At 45.1% G+C, this 20,080-nt stretch overlaps 1 protein-coding gene across 1 annotated transcript; it reads left to right on the top strand.

Annotated features, from left to right (window-relative positions):
* Positions 1-1,794: 1,794 nt before the first annotated feature.
* Positions 1,795-5,938, top strand: LOC134485079 (sperm motility kinase Y-like). Its single transcript, XM_063280879.1, has 2 exons — positions 1,795-2,430; positions 3,505-5,938. The coding sequence occupies exon 2, from the start codon at positions 3,525-3,527 to the stop codon at positions 4,824-4,826; it is 1,302 nt and encodes a 433-aa protein (XP_063136949.1). The 5' UTR covers positions 1,795-2,430; positions 3,505-3,524; the 3' UTR covers positions 4,827-5,938.
* Positions 5,939-20,080: the final 14,142 nt, after the last annotated feature.

Raw genomic sequence — 20,080 nt, 5'->3', positions numbered from 1 at the left:
TGCACAGCTATTCAGAGAAGCCTTCTCTTGATCTCTGTCAAAGATCTCTGTGTTGGATGTCAGAGGAGAGTGTCCACCCAGTATCAGTCCTGGGACTGTGGCCCTCTAATATGTTAGCCCATGTGAACCTCCCCACAGAGCGCCACCTCTCCTTGTGCAACTCCTCCTTGATCGCCTTCTATAGGAAGATATTTAGAGTCCCTTGCACGAGGCAGGGAAAATGGCACACAGCTGAGGGTGGTAGACAAAGCTGGGAACACATCAAATATTGAGTTGGTGTGAGGCTCCCTAAGCCATGCTTGGGCCGGTCTGTGCCAGCGATCCCATAAGTCCCTTTGATTCTCCCCATGTACACAGCAAGAACCAATTGCCAGGCCTACCCTCTGCCCAGAGCAAAGGGAGATTGGGACTTGGATTCCAACCTTGGCCATTATTGTAATACCTGACCTTGTAACCCTTGCTCCCTTTGGGGCTCAACAGTCCCCCTCAAATGTAGACAACAATGTCTAGATGGTGTTCACAGCTTTTCTTGCCTGAAACTGTGCTTTGTTTGATACTACAAACCAGGAAGTAGGGACTTGAACTTGAGATCACTGACTCAGGCTAGGGAGGACTCCAGGGCACCTGAGCTCAGCTGCAAAGGCAGAAGCTGAACCACAGTGAGCAGAGGTGGCACATTTTGCTGTTTCTTTCCTTTTCTGCTCTCAGGTCTTTCAATGAACTCCACAGATGAGGATCTTTCCTCCCAGGCTGTTGTCTGCAGCCATGAGGGTCCTCTCCAGGGGATTCAAAACCCCAGAAGAGTCTTCAGAAGGAAAGCGCTACACACTGCTCTGCCCCCAGCACTCTGAAAAACAGAGACCCTTTCTGGGCTTGGGCCAGTCAGTGCTCAATAGTTAGCTTCTGGCTGCACTGGCTGCTCACAAATAACACAGCAGACTGGGTCCTGTGGCCTGGCTGTCACAGACTGTGATTGAGAATTTATTTCCACTGTGTCAGCACAGCCACTCTGTTCCTTCTGGTCCCAAGTTGCACAGAGCTCCTTGTCCTCATACACGCCTGTTCCATCACTGGACCTTAATATTTAAAGTGAGCCCTACACTCAGGATGGACTTGGTTTTCTATACATCATGCCAACCTCTGTGTGAGAGGAAGTGTCTGCATGTGTATGCATACCCCCTTATGTGCCTAGGTGTCCATGCATACCACTACCCCATGTCCTGTCAGAGGCCATCCTCTGGACAGGTCCTCATGCCTGCATGTCAGACCACCTGTCTTCAAGCCCCAACCCCTCCCCACTCCACAGATGCTGAGCTTGTGGGCTTTGCTGATGCATCCAACATTGATGGGGGTTTTGGGGATTCAAACTCAAGTCCTCACCCTTGGGAGGCAAGTGCTCTGCCTATCCCTGCAGCTTTGTCTCAGGTGTCTGATGATAACCTAGAGCCTTTCTGAGGATTTATGAGAACAGTGTCATCTTGATGGGTCAGTTTAGAAACACAGCTTTGTCTTTTTCATTTTTTAAAATCTGTACCATCAGTTTGAGGCTAATCATTCAGAATTCAAAGAAAAAGTGACACAGCGAGCATAGACATGAGGACTTTAAAGCAGGAGGCACAGCAAATATTCAAAACAGAGAACTGAGGAGAGGTAAACATCTTACAGGCTTTGATTTCTAAAAGCCTAAAGTCTCTCCATAGCCCACAGAAGCCAGAGCCTTGAAGCGCTTCCCAACCATGTCATGACAGGTCCTATTGTGACCTCATGAGGAGCGACTGTGAGGAGGTCCAGCCAACAGATGTTAAGCTGTAGCCAGGCCTGGATTTCTTTGGGTGCTTTGAGAGGAGGTGTGGAGTGGAGCCCTCTGCGACTTGGTTGTATCTAGTGAGCTGTGTGTGGTTGTATCGGATTTTACTGTACTGTGTATATGTGTATGTGTCTATGTGTGTAGGATGATGTGTGTTGACAGATTTGCTTGTGTGTGACTGTGTGTACACTTTCGCCCGTGTTTGTCAGTATATGTAGGAGTGTGTGAGTTTACAGGTTTGTTTGTGTGTATGTGTTTGTATGTGTGTACGTTTTCTTGTGCATGTGTGTGTCCCTGTGTGTATGTTTGTGTGTGTCTGTGATGTGCGTTTTTATTGGTGTGCTTGTGTGTAAGTATGTGTGTACCTGTTCATATGTGATTGGGTTTTGTGTGAATCTGGGTGTTTGTAAGAGTTTGTCTGTGTGAGTATAAGTACACTTTTGTGTATTTCTGTGTGTGCTTCTGTGTGTGCCTATGTGTGTGTGTGTGTGTGTGTGTGTGTGTGTGTGTGTGTGTGTACACATGTTCCCATCCCCTTTTGCCTCTTCTTGTATCTATATTACCTTCACCTCAGTGCAAGAGAGTGTAGAGGCCATAAGTCAGCCCGGGCTCCTGTTCCTAAGGTAGGTCATCAACCTCATTTTCAAGACAGGATCTCTCACTGGCCTGCAGCTGCCCAAGTACCTGTGTTGGCTGACCAGTGGCTCCCAGGATTTTGATATGCCAACCCCATAATATCAGGTTAAAGGCCTACGTAGACGGCTGCCTGCTCATTTATGGTTTGATTTTTTTTTTTCTGTGTTTAAGAGATAGAATTAGGCCATATATTCTCAAGACCACTGGCTATTTCCTTATTGTGGTTTTGATCTTTCTTTCTTTCTTTCTTTCTTTCTTTCTTTCTTTCTTTCTTTCTTTCTTTCTTTCTTATGGATTGCTGGTTTCATTTTTTGGTGGTGGTTTTTATGTTCTCACATGCTATATTATTGCTTTGATCATATACATTTGTGCAGTCGGATGATTCACTCTATCTCCATTTTCAATGTCCTGCGGTTTCATCCTTTTACATTATTCCTGTTTCTCTATTGAGTACAAGCAATCATTGGCTTAGTCTTTATACAAATTTGCCCTTTGTGACACTTTGACTCTTTGGCCTTTGTTTAAGGTTTACTGTTCACTGATATTTAACAGCCTTATTCCTTGTGGTTGGTTAATTTTAATTTTCAGTATTTTGCTCTGGAGAGTTGTGGATTTTTGTGGATCACTAGGTCCTGAAATTCAATGGAGTTTCCCTTAAGTGGTGGCTTTTTACATTTCTTTGTTTTGTCTTATACTAATTGTTTCTCCTCTCGTTTCTTTCATCTGACCTTTTTCTTCAAACTACATCCATTCACAGTATTGATTTGGCTGCCCAATCCTATTGTAGTATGACGATTTTTATTTTCATCATTGCATTTAGTATGTGTGGGCTCTTGGCTTTCTCTTTTGGGGTTGGTTATTTGGGTGGCTTTTACTTATGATTCTTCATATTTTCCCCCTTTTCATAATTTTATTCTATTTTTCTAGTCTAGTCTTTTCTTTATTTTTATTTTTTTTCTTTTTGTTTTGTTTGTTTCTTTTAGGTTCCACATGTGTAATTTTAGTTCCTGAATTGCTCCATCTTTTTCATTATTTGATTCCATTTTTTTTGTTATTTTTAGGTAGCATTAGTACTGATAAAATGCCTACAGAGATTGAGAAGGAGTTAGCCCCTCCTAGGCCCGATCCCAGTATCTCTCAGGAGGGAACCTTTCATTCCCAATATAAACTACTGAAGACTATTGGAAAAGGAAGCCATGCCAAGGTCCTCCTGGCCCACCACCAGCTCACAGGAACCCCAGTGGCGGTCAAAGTTCTCCGAAAGAACAAGCAGTGGTTCCGGCCAGCCATGACAGAAGCAAACATAATGAGAAAGATCAACCACCCCAACATTGTTTCTCTCTTACAAGTCATTGAAAACAAAACTAGAATATACCTCATAATGGAGCTGGTGGAAGGCCAACAACTCCACCAGTACATCAGAGAGTCAGGGCACATAGAGGAGGATGAGGCCCGGCAAATATTTGAACAGAGATTGTCAGCAGTGAGCTACTGCCATGGAAAGGGGATTGTTCACCGAGACCTGAAAGTGGACAATATAATGATCGATAAAAACAAAAAGGTCAAAGTCATCGACTTTCGCCTTAGCACCGAAACACAACCTGGACATATGCTAAACCAGCACTGCGGTGCGTACTCTTTTGGTTCCCCGGAACTCTTCCTTGGACTTCTGTATGACGGGATGAAGAATGACATGTGGACAATAGGAGTGGTCTTGTATTATATGGTAGTGGGAAAGCTCCCATTTGATTCTGTGATCATCCAAGAATTACAAATACAAGTTGTTGCAGGCGTGTATCCTGCCCCCTGTGGGGTTTCAGAAGAACTGAAGAACCTTCTTAGTCAATTACTAACAGTAAATCCAATGTATAGACCAACAGCCAGCCAGGTGATGAAACACGCCTGGTTCAAAGAACACGGGAAGGGGTTCACAGGTCGTTGTGAAGAACTGCTTCCCCTCAGGCCAGACCCTGAAATTTTGGGTGCGATGAAATGCATGGGATTTAAAGCCTCTGTAATAAAATACTCCCTAATAAAAAGAAAATATAATGAGGAAATGGCAACTTATTACTTCCTACAACAGCAGGCCCTCCCGGGGTATGGCTGCACAGCCCAGGCACAGCAAGTGCGTCCCATTGCAGCCCCATTTCCTAGCCTTAATCCTGTAGGTGCTTTTAGATTACAAAGAAAGAGGAGTGGAAGCCTGCCAGTCCTTGGCACCTTGCAGGTGTCATTCTCCCACGGTCAAGTATCTCAGTATGGCCAGAAGGCTCATCCAAAAGGAGGAAGAAGGTCAACTGTGCCTGGTCCTCTCAGGGCACTACCACTATCACAAATGTGCCATGAGTGTCCCATGCATTCAAACAACAAGCCTCTTCAGTGAGAAGAGTAGCAACAAGGAAATAAAAGAAGATAATCTACTCTCCCACAGAGCCCCATTAGAGGATAAGCCCATCTCCAGCAGGGTCCGGCACAGAGGTTTTAAGGTGTGGACCATGAATATAGCAAATGCCCTGATTAATCTTTGTTGCTGCTTGCCAAGGAGAAAGAAACCTCGCCTGGGGCAGAACAGCATCTCACCCGAGAAATGAGCCACAGGGAGAGTCCAGAGAACAAGCAGCAGGCATAGCCCAGGTACCTTTGTGCTTTGTCCTTTCCAGTTTGCTCTATGCTCCTCCTTCCTCTTGTCTCTGGTTTCCATTTTCCCCACAATTCTTACCTTGTATCTTCTCTAAGTTCTTTATGAGGTTTCCCCAACACCAAGCCTCCTGCCTCTTCTTGATTTCTCCTCTTCCCAGCAGGGACCCAATAGGATTGATGAGTTCCCCACTCTACAGAATTGTCTTGTTGACCCATCCCTTCAGATGGACTCCATCCCCCCCTTAGGCCAATAGCTCCCACAGGGTGAGGACTAGAGGTTCATGGGATCTTGGACTCTTCCATGGGCTACTGGTCCTAGCACATGTGGGCATCAATTCCAAGTGCTGCAGAACAGAGTCTTATCTTTTCAAATGTGACGTCCCATTCCATTAAGCCTTAAAATTAATAACAAGGTTTGTCATTGAATAAGTATCAACAACCTGTTTGTGGGTTATTGTTGATGGTCAGAATCCTGGATGCATGCATAGTTTTTTGCATACTGATTTTTTTTTTGTTCCTAAGGCCTACTGATTGGTAACATTTCTAAATGATTTCTTTCAAAAATCTTAAGTGAGAAGTAGAAGAGAAGAAGTAATAAAATAATAAAGCAATCAAAGCTCCAAATGGTTATCTAAGTATTCTACCTCATATTTTTTTTGCTTAGAATAAATTCTTTTTTTCTTTCACAGTGCCATCTTGAAATTCTGTCATAACCTGTGTATAAACAGGTGGTGATTTCAGACACATGGCCAATGAAAAGACACCAGCAGAAGCTACAGCACCAACAGGAGTAACAGCAATAGCACCAGCAGCATTAGCAGTAGCAGAAGGAGGAAGAGGAGAAGAGGAAGAGGAGGAGGAGGAGGAGGAGGAGGAGGAGGAGGCAGAGCAGGAGGAGGAGGCAGAGCAGGAGGAGGAGGAGAAAAATCTGGAGGAGAAGGAATAGGAGAAGTGGAATAGGAGGAGAAGAAGGAGGAGGAGAAGGAGGAGGAGGGGTAGGAGGAGGAGGAAGAGAAGGAGGACTTTGCTTCCCTGTCCTGGGATAATTGCTGAATGACTTCTTTTGGAGACAGATACTATGCTGAGCAATGTTTATGAAACAAATTATCAGAATATTAACCATTCATAGAAGACATGTCAATATTCCTGAAGAGGATCACCCCTGGAAGACAGAGTTAGATGGCAGTGCAAGCTGTGCGGAAAGTCCTTAATGAGGACGACTTTCTCAAAGCTGATGATGTCATAGGTCTGAAGGAGCGTTTTGTGGGAGTCAGGGTCCCATCTACCTCTGTCAGGGCGCACAGAGCTCCTGGCCTTGCAGCCTGCCAGGGAGGTGAACGGGATTATTGGCTTCCCTGATCCCCACAGGGTCCTGGATTGCTTGGTTGCCCCTCATTCCTGGTCTACCCTGTGCCCCATGGTGTTTGCAGCTTCTTTTTTTTTTTTTTTTTTTATTAACTTGAGTATTTCTTATATACATTTCGAGTGTTATTCCCTTTCCCGGTTTCCGGGCAAACATCCCCCTCCCCCCTCCCCTTCCTTATGGGTGTTCCCCTCCCAACCCTCCCCCCATTGCCGCCCTCCCCCCATAGTATAGTTCACTGGGGGTTCAGTCTTAGCAGGACCCAGGGCTTCCCCTTCCACTGGTGCTCTTACTAGGATATTCATTGCTACCTATGGGGTCAGAGTCCAGGGTCAGTCCATGTATAGTCTTTAGGTAGTGGCTTAGTCCCTGGAAGCTCTGGTTGCTTGGCATTGTTGTACTTTTGGGGTCTCGAGCCCCTTCAAGCTCTTCCAGTTCTTTCTCTGATTCCTTCAATAGGGGACCTATTCTCAGTTCAGTGGTTTGCTGCTGGCATTCGCCTCTGTATTAGCTGTATTCTGGCTGTGTCTCTCAGGAGAGATCTACATCCGGCTCCTGTCGGTCTGCACTTCTTTGCTTCATCCATCTTGTCTAATTAGGTGGCTGTATATGTATGGGCCACATGTGGGGCAGGATCTGAATGGGTGTTCCTTCAGTCTCTGTTTTAATCTTTGCCTCTCCCTTCCCTGCCAAGGGTATTCTTTTTCCTCATTTAAAGAAGGAGTGAAGCATTCACATTTTGATCATCCGTCTTGAGTTTCGTTTGTTCTAGGGATCTAGGGTAATTCAAGCATTTGGGCTAATAGCCACTTATCAATGAGTGCATACCATGTATGTCTTTCTGTGATTGGGTTAGCTCACTCAGGATGATATTTTCCAGTTCCAACCATTTGCCTACGAATTTCATAAACTCGTTGTTTTTCATAGCTGAGTAATATTCCATTGTGTAGATGTACCACATTTTCTGTATCCATTCCTCTGTTGAAGGGCATCTGGGTTCTTTCCAGCTTCTGGCTATTATAAATAAGGCTGCGATGAACATAGTGGAGCACGTGTCTCTTTTATATGTTGAGGCATCATTTGGGTATATGCCCAAGAGAGGTATAGCTGGATCCTAAGGCAGTTCAATGTCCAATTTTCTGAGGAACCTCCAGACTGATTTCCAGAATGGTTTTACCAGTCTGCAATCCCACCAACAATGGAGGAGTGTTCCTCTTTCTCCACATCCTCGCCAGCATCTGCTGTCACCTGAGTTTTTGATCTTAGCCATTCTCACTGGTGTGAGGTGAAATCTCAGGGTTGTTTTGATTTGCATTTCCCTTATGACTAAAGATGTTGAACATTTCTTTAGGTGTTTCTCAGCCATTCGGCATTCCTCAGCTGTGAATTCTTTGTTTAGCTCTGAACCCCATTTTTTAATAGGGTTATTTGTTTCCCTGCGGTCTAACTTCTTGAGTTCTTTGTATATTTTGGATATAAGGCCTCTATCTGTTGTAGGATTGGTAAAGATCTTTTCCCAATCTGTTGGTTGCCGTTTTGTCCTAACCACAGTGTCCTTTGCCTTACAGAAGCTTTGCAGTTTTATGAGATCCCATTTGTCGATTCTTGATCTTAGAGCATAAGCCATTGGTGTTTTGTTCAGGAAATTTTTTCCAGTGCCCATGTGTTCCAGATGCTTCCCTAGTTTTTCTTCTATTAGTTTGAGTGTGTCTGGTTTGATGTGGAGGTCCTTGATCCACTTGGACTTAAGCTTTGTACAGGGTGATAAGCATGGATCGATCTGCATTCTTCTACATGTTGCCCTCCAGTTGAACCAGCACCATTTGCTGAAAATGCTATCTTTTTTCCATTGGATGGTTTTGGCTCCTTTGTCAAAAATCAAGTGACCATAGGTGTGTGGGTTCATTTCTGGGTCTTCAATTCTATTCCATTGGTGTATCTGTCTGTCTCTGTACCAATACCATGCAGTTTTTATCACTATTGCTCTGTAATACTGCTTGAGTTCAGGGATAGTGATTCCCCCTGAAGTCCTTTTATTGTTGAGGATAGCTTTAGCTATCCTGGGTTTTTTGTTATTCCAGATGAATTTGCAAATTGTTCTGTCTAACTCTTTGAAGAATTGGATTGGTATTTTGATGGGGATTGCATTGAATCTGTAGGTCGCTTTTGGTAAAATGGCCATTTTTACTATATTAATCCTGCCAATCCATGAGCATGGGAGATCTTTCCATCTTCTGAGGTCTTCTTCAATTTCTTTCCTCAGTGTCTTGAAGTTCTTATTGTACAGATCTTTTACTTGCTTGGTTAAAGTCACACCGAGGTACTTTATATTATTTGGGTCTATTATGAAGGGTGTCGTTTCCCTAATTTCTTTCTCGGCTTGTTTCTCTTTTGTATAGAGGAAGGCAACTGATTTATTTGAGTTAATTTTATATCCAGCCACTTTGCTGAAGTTGTTTATCAGCTTTAGAAGTTCTCTGGTGGAACTTTTGGGATCACTTAAATATACTATCATGTCATCTGCAAATAGTGATATTTTGACCTCTTCTTTTCCGATCTGTATCCCCTTGATCTCCTTTTGTTGTCTGATTGCTCTGGCTAGAACTTCAAGAACTATATTGAATAAGTAGGGAGAGAGTGGGCAGCCTTGTCTAGTCCCTGATTTTAGTGGGATTGCTTCAAGTTTCTCTCCATTTAGTTTAATGTTAGCAACTGGTTTGCTGTATATGGCTTTTACTATGTTTAGGTATGGGCCTTGAATTCCTATTCTTTCCAGGACTTTTATCATGAAAGGGTGTTGAATTTTGTCAAATGCTTTCTCAGCATCTAATGAAATGATCATGTGGTTCTGTTCTTTCAGTTTGTTTATATGATGGATCACGTTGATGGTTTTCCATATATTAAACCATCCCTGCATGCCTGGGGTGAAGCCTACTTGATCATGGTGGATGATTGTTTTGATGTGCTCTTGAATTCGGTTTGCCAGAATTTTATTGAGTATTTTTGCGTCGATATTCATAAGGGAAATTGGTCTGAAGTTCTCTTTCTTTGTTGTGTCTTTGTGTGGTTTAGGTATAAGAGTAATTGTGGCTTCGTAGAAGGAATTCGGTAGGGCTCCATCTGTTTCAATTTTGTGGAATAGTTTGGATAATATTGGTATGAGGTCTTCTATGAAGGTTTGATAGAATTCTGCACTAAACCCGTCTGGACCTGGGCTCTTTTTGGTTGGGAGACCTTTAATGACTGCTTCTATTTCCTTAGGAGTTATGGGGTTGTTTAACTGGTTTATCTGTTCCTGATTTAACTTCGATACCTGGTATCTGTCTAGGAAATTGTCCATTTCCTGAAGATTTTCAAATTTTGTTGAATACAGGTTTTTATAGTAAGATCTGATGATTTTTTGAATTTCCTCTGAATCTGTAGTTATGTCTCCCTTTTCATTTCTGATTTTGTTAATTTGGACGCACTCTCTGTGTCCTCTCATTAGTCTGGCTAAGGGTTTATCTATCTTGTTGATTTTCTCAAAGAACCAACTTTTGGTTCTGTTGATTCTTTCTATGGTCCTTTTTGTTTCTACTTGGTTGATTTCAGCTCTGAGTTTGATTATTTCCTGCCTTCTACTCCTCCTGGGTGTATTTGCTTCTTTTTGTTCTAGAGCTTTTAGGTGTGCTGTCAAGCTGCTGACATATGCTCTTTCCTGTTTCTTTCTGCAGGCACTCAGCGCTATGAGTTTTCCTCATAGCACAGCTTTCATTGTGTCCCATAAGTTTGGGTATGTTGTACTTTCATTTTCATTAAAAGTTTTTAATTTCTTTCTTTATTTCTTCCTTGACCAGGTTATCATTGAGTAGAGCATTGTTCAATTTCCACGTATATGTGGGCATTCTTCCCTTATTGTTATTGAAGACCAGTTTTAGGCCGTGGTGGTCCGATAGCACGCATGGGATTATTTCTATCTTTCTGTACCTGTTGAGGCCCGTTTTTTGACCAATTATATGGTCAATTTTGGAGAAAGTACCATGAGGAGCTGAGAAGAAGGTATATCCTTTTGCTTTAGGATAGAATGTTCTATAAATATCCGTTAAGTCCATTTGGCTCATGACTTCTCTTAGTCTGTCGACATCACTGTTTAATTTCTGTTTCCATGATCTGTCCATTGATGAGAGTGGGGTGTTGAAATCTCCCACTATTATTGTGTGAGGTGCAATGTGTGTTTTGAGCTTTAGTAAGGTTTCTTTTACGTATGTAGGTGCCCTTGTATTTGGGGCATAGATATTTAGGATTGAGAGTTCATCTTGGTTGATTTTTCCTTTGATGAATATGAAGTGTCCTTCCTTATCTTTTTTGATGACTTTTAGTTGGAAATTGATTTTATTTGATATTAGAATGGCTACTCCAGCTTGCTTCTTCTGACCATTTGCTTGGAAAGTTGTTTTCCAGCCTTTCACTCTGAGGTAGTGTCTGTCTCTGTCTCTGAGTTGTGTTTCCTGTAGGCAGCAGAATGCAGGGTCCTCGTTGCGTATCCAGTTTGTTAATCTATGTCTTTTTATTGGGGAGTTGAGGCCATTGATATTGAGAGATATTAAGGAATAGTGATTATTGTTTCCCTTTATATTCATATTTGGATGTGAGGTTATGTTTGTGTGCTTTCATTCTCTTTGTTTTGTTGCCAAGACGATTAGTTTCTTGCTTCTTCTAGGGTATAGCTTGCCTCCTTATGTTGGGCTTTACCATTTATTATCCTTTGTAGTGCTGGATTTGTAGAAAGATATTTGTAAATTTGGTTTTGTCATGGAATATCTTGGTTTCTCCATCAATGTTAATTGAGAGTTTTGCTGGATACAGTAACCTGGGCTGGCATTTGTGTTCTCTTAGGGTCTGTATGACATCAGTCCAGGGTCTTCTGGCCTTCATAGTTTCTGGCGAGAAGTCTGGTGTGATTCTGATAGGTCTCACTTTATATGTTACTTGACCTTTTTCCCTTACTGCTTTTAATATTCTTTCTTTATTTTGTGCATTTGGTGTTTTGACAATTATGTGACGGGAGGTGTTTCTTTTCTGGTCCAATCTATTTGGAGTTCTGTAGGCTTCTTGTATGTCTATGGGTATCTCTTTTTTTAGGTTAGGGAAGTTTTCTTCTATGATTTTGTTGAAGATATTTACTGGTCCTTTGAGCTGGGATTCTTCACTCTCTTCTATGCCTATTATCCTTAGGTTTGATCTTCTCATTGAGTCCTGGATTTCCTGTATTTTGGACCAGTAGCTTTTTCCGCTTTACATTATCTTTGACAGTTGAGTCAATGATTTCTATGGAATCTTCTGCTCCTGAGATTCTCTCTTCCATCTCTTGTATTCTGTTGGTGAAGCTCGTATCTACAGCTCCTTGTCTCTTCTTTTGGTTTTCTATATCCAGGGTTGTTTCCATGTGTTCTTTCTTGATTGCTTTTATTTCCATTTTTAATTCCTTCAACTGTTTGATTGTGTTTTCCTGGAATTCTTTCAGGGATTTTTGTGTCTCCTCTCTATGGGCTTCTACTTGTTTATTTATGTTTTCCTGGAATTCTTTCAGGGATTTTTGCGATTCTTTCAGGCATTTTTGCGATTCCTCTCTGTAGGCTTCTACTTGTTCTCTAAGGGAGTTCTTCACGTCTTTCTTGAAGTCCTCCAGCATCATGATCAAATATGATTTTGAAACTAGATCTTGCTTTTCTGGTGTGTTTGGATCTTCCGTGTTTGCTTTGGTGGGAGAATTGGGCTCCGATGATGCCATGTAGTCTTGGTTTCTGTTGCTTGTGTTCCTGCGCTTGCCTTTCGCCATCAGATTATCTCTAGTGTTACTTTGTTCTGCTATTTCTGACAGTGGCTAGACTGTCCTATAAGCCTGTGTGTCAGGAGTGCTGTAGACCTGTTTTCCTCTCTTTCAGTCAGTTATGGGGACAGAGTGTTCTGCTTTCGGGCGTGTAGTTTTTCCTCTCTACAGGTCTTTCAGCTGTTCCTGTGGGCCTGTGTCTTGAGTTCACCAGGCAGCTTTCTTGCAGCAGAAAATTTGGTCTTACCTGTGGTCCTGAGGCTCAAGTTCGCTCGTGGGGTGCTGCCCACGGGCTCTCTGCAGCGGCAGCAACCAGGAAGACCTGTGCCGCCCCTTCCGGGAGCTTCAGTGCACCAGGGTTCCAGATGGTCTTTGGTTTTTTCCTCTGGCGTCCGAGATGTGTGTGCAGGGAGCAGTCTCTTCTGGTTTCCCAGGCTTGTCTGCCTCTCTGAAGGTTTAGCTCTCCCTCCCACGGGATTTGGGTGCAGAGAACTGTTTATCTGGTCTGTTTCTTTCAGGTTCCGGCGGTGTCTCAGGCAGGGGTCCTGCCGCTCCTGGGCCCTCCCTCACGGGAGCCCAGAGGCCTTATACAGTTTCCTCTTGGGCCAGGGATGTGGGCAGGGGTGAGCAGTGTTGGTGGTCTCTTCTGCTCTGAAGCCTCAGGAGTTCCGACCTGACCAGGCGGTTGGGTCTCTCTCTCACCGGGTCTGGGAGCAGAGAGCTGCTGCGGTGTTTGCAGCTTCTATGGGCTGAATTAATCAGTGATTCACTGGAGCTGGATCTGAACCCAAACCACAGGGAAGCCCCGGGCACTGAGGACAATAAGAGCAACAGACAACATCTCCTCCACTGCTTCTCTCTCTGCTCCACAAGGCAAGGCAGCTCCCACACAGGAGGCATCCAGCCTAACTCCCAGCAGGGAGAGTGTGAGATGTCTGTGGATGAGCCCACATTACAGTACGATTCTGTGGGAAGACATCTGGTAGCTTCTGGTGCAGCTGCAGCAGTCAGGACACATGGAACTACAGTGGAGGTGAGCTATAGAACCAGGTAGCAAAGAGTCTGATCTGGCCAATGCTGATCTGAATCCCTGGGTGCTCAGGGCTACAATGAATGCCAGTCATGGGCATGCAATGTGTCACTAACACTGTGTGTGACCACATTCTGAAAGTCTTGTCCAGAAAAAAACAAGTGGTCTTGAGCACTGAGGTTCAGTCCCGACTCATGGGGTACAGGATAGCAGATTGACCTGAGTATGAAATCGCATGAATATGCCCTCTGGCTGCTCCCTGGGCTCAGGATTGATGGGCCCTGAGAAGGCACCATTCATGGGTCTGCAGGAGTAGGGGAGAGCTTGGCATTCATGAGGCACTCCTAACCCTTACTTGAGCCACTCTGGGGAGGAGATGGCATCATTTGTGAGACGGGCTTATGTGGGACACTATGCTTTGATGTATGGCACAGACAGCTCCTGTCCTTGCTGACAGTTCAGACCCACAGCTGGCCTCATCTCAGACAGTCCCATGAGGAGTGGTGTTTGGTTCCTGCTTCACAGTTAGGGCAGGAAAACACCTAGGATACGATGGGCCACTGCAGTGAGTACAGGCCATGCGACTGTCTTGTCCTTGCTTACTTGTTTTTTCCTCTTCCTCCTCCTCCTCCCCCTCCTTCTTCTCCTCCTCTTCTTCTTCCTCCTTCTCCTTCTCCTCCTCCTCCTCCTTCTCCTCCTCTTCCTCCACCTAATTTCAGGAACCACCCAGAGACCTTCACAGGAGTGTAGTTCATGCTAATCAGAATGCAGGGCTGGAGATCAAATTCTGGGTAAGGTCTCCATCCAGCCCTGGTTGCTCCCACACACACCCTGCCTACCTGAGATTTCCAAATTGTGTTCTCAGGGTTGTGGAGAATCCTCTACAGTTAGCCCTGCCGATACAGCCAGTTTCTTGGGAACACTGGGTTTAGCAGGAGTCCTCTCCATCAGGCTCAGAACCTTAGAGTGAGTGAGAGGGCTTGCTGAGTGACACACTAGGACCAGAAAGGTGTAGAGCCCTCCAGTGGTAGTCATGAAGTACTGCAGGAGTTTATTTCCTGATTTCTTCACCTCTACCTTGTTCTAAAGCCTTTTCAGGGACCCCTAGGGACCTAAGAAACTTGACTTTGGACCCCCATAGCGCAACAGAGAGACTAAAGCAGCAGCCCTGTGAAACTTCTGCAGAGGACAGTGTGGGCTCTGTGTTGTAGAGTGGCTGTGGAGTGGCATGAAGGCTGACTGACCAGCCAGTCACAGAGAGCTAGGGACAGTTAGATTCTTGGAGGAGGGAGCATGAGCGGCAGACACAGCAGAGTTGAGGCCTTCAGAGGAGCCAGCTCATTTAATAGAGAAGCATATGCCCTCCCAAAAGCCTGTCAGCTTAAGACACTGCACTGAAGACCTGACCCAGTAACATGCCTCAATTACACATCACCTACTTGTGCCTTGTGTATGGTCCTCAGGTTAGATCCTAAGTCCATCATGACTTAAAAGCAGAAGTTTGCACATCACTGCAATGTGGAGGCTACTCTCAGCTGATGGGACCCACGCAGTCTGTGGACAAGTTTGCTTAAGTGAAAGTTGGCCGTCCTTGAACTCTCGGGTCTTCCAGGGTAGTGTGTGTTGACCACATGCAGAGTCATTCCTAAAGACATAAGTGTCAAAATTCAACAATAGGGAGAGAATCCTGTACTGGATGGAATCACTCGGCTCAGTGTGGACACAAAGATAACCTATGCCATGGCATGGAGGCTCCCAAGAACTTCTAGGATGAATGTGAGGCACACAAGAGCCCACAGTGCAGCCTGGGAGAACATTAAAGTATCTGGAATTATCAGGGACCCTAAGGTATGTTGGGCAGGATATGGAGCTGATGCATGCTGGAGAAGGTGTCATGAAGGGACATGGGCAGTAGAGGGAGGTCTATGACTGCAAGGCCTGCCTAGGCTCCAATAATCCAAACTGGGTACTGCAGAATTTCCGAGATCACAGCTCTGCAGTTACCCTTCTCATGTCCTGGTTTTAACTACTGCACCCAACACAAAGCCTCCCTTGCAGTATGTCTCAGATCCATTTGAGACTCTGCAAACCAGACATTTTTGTACGGAATGGAAAAGAACCCTTACTGCACATCTCAGGTTGTGGAGGCTGGTCCATCCTGTCTGACAGTGTTTCTGAGTCACTGGTATAGGGCTGTTTGGGGTCTCCTCTCCTCACCTTAGCCAAGGAGGTCCAGGGTCATCAAGCAGGTACAGTCCATGGGCTCTGATATGGTTCATGGTATGTTATCTACTCATGGAGCCCTCAAGATTTCTTTACTGCCCAGGGTCCAAAGAAGTATTTGATGTCCCTTTACTTGGATGAGAGGAGACTTGAATGTCACTGCTGCTCACAGGTTCTTGGTAGTTGAGCCCAATAGTGGATGCATTTTTGTGAGTCATATCTGCACCTCCTCCTAACATCTGTTAGAGTAGATAAAGTCTGTCTGGCTGGGTGGGGCAGTACCTCCTCATCTAGGCCTTCTTGTGTGCATCTTGACCTCGGCCAGAACATGTGGAGTTGGGACAACCATTCTGGATGTCAGCTGATGCAATGCCTCACACAGAGGTGCTGGCAGAACTGAGGGTTCTATTCCCTGGACATTGTGACACGAAACAGACTGGGAACAGTGGGAAGAGGAGGGTCCACAAGGCTAGCTCAGACTCCAATCTCTAAAGATCAGATTTCATCTTTCGTACAAAATCTGGTGAACTAGCCCTGTACAAGACTCATATTACCTTCCATTAGAAAACCTTTGGGAACAAAAACCCTATTGTAAAGTGGTGTCTGTGCCAACTGTGGGTGCCTGGCATCGGTCAGGTCTGGTGTCAGGATAGGCCCATCCACAGACATACACAGGCACACACACACACACACACACACACACACACACACACACACGCACATCATTTCATGCAAGCCTACACCGCCCCCCCCCCAATCACCTGCTATCTTGGGATGTGTCCAGGCTGCCTCAACTTAGCTTCTTCCCACCACATATGTCCCTAAATTGTGTGAACCAGGGGTGGTCACTCCCCTTGCTGGGTTCCCTATTCCTCAAGTTCAGGTGAGGTCACTCTGCTCCTCCTGATCCTTTCCTGGTCTAGAGCTTGTCACCTGACCCTCTGGTTCACAAGTGCTCCCAAGGAAGAAATAATCCATGTCTCCATGTTTACGTGGTTGCCCATACTGCTGATTCCTGGCAGGAGTCATGTGTGGATGGGTACTTGACAGGGTCTTGGTCCTTAGTTTGTCAGTGTCTCCATGAACACAGCATTCCTGTGAGACCAAAGCACTCCAGACACAGCTTGGGATATGCTGAGTGGCATGGCAGAGTATGCCCCTGAAGAGCAGGCAGGCCCAGCATGGCCACAGAACAGCCTTGGATGTGCCTGTCTGCCTTTCCCACCAGAGCATGACCTGCTGTAACAGGTGCTTGTCATTATCTTGGGGAACACAGCAGTGAGAACCCTGCTGGGGTTTCTGGTCTCCAGGGAGCAGGCAGGGGCCTTGTGTCACTTGTCCCTCACTAGTCCCCTTGGCCCAGGGATTGTGGTTTTCAGGACTCCCAGAAGCATCAGAGGCCAGCACAAGTCATCCTTAGTGTGTGCAGCAGCTACAGGTGCATGCAGGTCAGGACCTGTGCCCTGTGTCTTCAGAGACAAGAAGGAGCCAAGAGCATTGGCTGACCCTGAGAAGCCACTTGGGTCTCATAAAGATTCTATTTATGTCCTTCCTCTGGGCCTGTGGAGACATTGTAGGGAACTATACCAATTTCCTTGGATGCCAGGCTGTGCAGAACTGCAGACTGTGGTCACAATCCATAGGGAATGGACAGGACAATTACAGGCCACGCTCTGCCATGCCTCTGCCTAAAAGTGTGCAATGGGGTCAGGGTATGGGCATAAGGAGGAGCCCATGCAGATCCCAGAGTCTCCTTCCAATATTCATCTGTGGGATGGGTAAAGAAAGCCAGCACAAAATCACAGTAACTTTATATGATTGTCTTTTAAAAGAAACATCAAAGATAACAGGTGTAAATCATGAAAATGGCATCTGTGTGTGCGTAGACAGCTGTTTGCATGGAGAGTGTGTACCCACACTCCAAGCACAGACTACAGGCATGGGGAGTGTCTGTCTACACTTGGAGCAGAGCATACATGCTATCAAACACACAATAAAGGCCATCATGCCCAAGCCCTGGGTCTATAAGCCACTGAAAGCCTCTCACTCCTCAGTGGGGTCTGATGTCCAATACCTTAGAGACATCTGCAGACTGTGCTGTCAGAACATGAAGAGCCATGAGAGTCTCCCCCGGGAACTCTGTAGTCTTGCTGGAAATGCAAGAGGAAAGCCCAGCCTCTAGGCTAACGTGTAGCATAGTTCATACAAGTATCACTGACACACAAACATGTTGAAGACAACATGGCAGGGCCTGGCAGAGCTGTAACTTGGCCAAAGGTGGAGTGGCTGGGACAAATGAACAATCGTGGCTGTGGTAACTCCCTAAAGCCTGGATTTCTTCCCCCTCTATTATGGGGTCTCTGAAGAAGACAAACGGATGGACTCCTAGAGCATCCTGTTGATTAGCTTGCTGTTCAGATGTGGGATATGGTCACAGTGCTCTGACAAGGCCACAAGAACATCCATGGGAGTGGAAACTAGCCTAGGTGTGTCCTACTGTGCCCAGGGATCTGCACTCTGGCTTATGGTGTGGAGGCCCAGGGTGCAATGGGGTCAAGGTGTGGCATAAGGAGGAGCCCACGCAGCATAGCATGTGAGTCCTTGAACTCAGTGCATTTAAGTCCTGGGGTGAGTCTCATGTGGTCAAACTCTGCATGACTCAGGTGGCTGACATCTTACCTGCTGTGATTGACATCACCGGCTTTTACAATGTGGGTGTAGCCTTAAGAGCAATGTTATATACTTGTCAACTGGAAAACAGAACTTGTGTTTCACTTAGGATGGATGTGTGTCCTTCCAAAGTGTGAGTGTACCATACTTTTGTTTTCTTCCCTCCCTCTCCACTTCCAAAGTCTGGAAGGCCTCCTTGATGTGGGCTCTAGACTGCCAACGCTCACTGCAATGATCAGTTGGGTTTGCCATGAATGAACTTCTGTACTGGGAACTGACCTGGCACAGGGCTAGGCTTCCCTTCCTTGCTGACCGAGCAGAAACCTGTGACAATCAAGTGACACCTGAAAGAGTTCCTGTGCACCAAGTTGGGGTGCAGTTCTCTGAGTTGCATGCCTCTGTGGATGAGTCCCACAAACGCCAAGGCACTGATGACAGGCCTGGAAAAGGACAGCATAAGTCACAGGAGACCCCAGGTTGATCTGGCAAGGGATAAGCACTCTTTGCTATGATTAACCTTATCTTGCTCATGGACAGACAATTCTCATGTGAACCAAGTGTGCTAAGTTTAAGAAAATGGGCTGGGGTTGGAGAGCAGGCTCAGTGGTTCAGAGCCTGGCTGCACTTTCAAAGGTTCTGAGTTTGATTCCAGTCACCATATTCTGGATACTAACTAACTATAATCAGATCTGATGCCCTCTTTGGACACACAGATGTACATGCAGATAGACCACTCAAATAATTGAATCTTAAAAGAAAGGAACAAAGGAATGAAAGAAGGAAGAAAAGAAAGTTAAAGAATGAAAGAAAGGAAGGAAAGTATGAAAGAACGAAGAAAGAAAGAACGAAAAATCAAGAAAGGCAGAGAGAGAGAGAGAGAGAAAGGAAGGAAGAATGAAAGAAAGAGAGAGAGAGATAGAAAGGAGAAGAAAAGAAAGGAGGAAGCAAGCAAGCTGGTCAGCTGTAGAGAAATGGGCCTGTAATACCAGACAATCAAGACACACAGTAGGAAGGGGGATCAGAAGTTCAAGGCTAGCCTGGTCTACAGCATGAGTTCAAGGTCACCATGGACAACTTAGTCACACCCTTTTTCTAAAGGTGAGAAGGGCTAAGGCTACTAACTCAATGGTAGAGCACTCGTGGGGAAAGCAGACTGCTGTCCATTGATACCTCTCCTTCCTTGCTCTGAAATACACAATGGTATTAGAAGAGTCAAAGGTTCTTGGCCTAGTATCCACTATTCTATTTGCTACATCGTTAAGGGTGCAGTTTTTGGTATTTTGGTCAGGGATCAAATCTATGAAATAAAACTTAAGCAATACTCTTATTGCTGTCAGAGTGGCAGGTGGATGATAAATGCTTGCCCACCTGCATCAGTACAAAGCTGGTTCCTTGGACTCCCTGCAAACACATCACTGCTAACTGTATGCCCTGTGTAGGCTTTTCCAGCACTGTACATAGCTTGAAAACCTTCCCTGCTATGGACCCTTGAGTGGGCATCCTGCCTTTCTCAGTCTCAGAATGGAGCACCTGGTCACCTCTAGGCTCACAGGTCAGGGACCTCTTCCATCCCATGGTGACCAAGACTGGCACGGCTGCACACACCTTGAAAAAAGAATATTTTGGCAACCCTTAATGAAAAAGATGGTTCTTACTTTCCATTATGGCATTCTATAAAATACGGGTATTTCCTGGTACAATTACACATGTCATTGATTGTGTGTGTGCATATGTTTTTGGAGGTTGGAGGGGGATAATTCATTTCTCTAAGCCCCTTCCTCAATGCGAGGCAAAAAACATTGACTCTCATACAGACTTTTAAAAATTACACAGTTATTTATATATTTTTAAGATTTGTTTATTTTTCCAACTTTTTTTAGCGCTCTCTCTCTCTCTCTCTCT

The sequence above is a fragment of the Rattus norvegicus genome, chromosome 1 (assembly GCF_036323735.1).
Source record: "Rattus norvegicus strain BN/NHsdMcwi chromosome 1, GRCr8, whole genome shotgun sequence".
Classification (NCBI taxonomy): domain Eukaryota; kingdom Metazoa; phylum Chordata; class Mammalia; order Rodentia; family Muridae; genus Rattus; species Rattus norvegicus.
The sequence above is the reverse complement of the archived record's forward strand: the minus strand, read 5'-3'. Positions and strand labels throughout refer to the sequence as shown.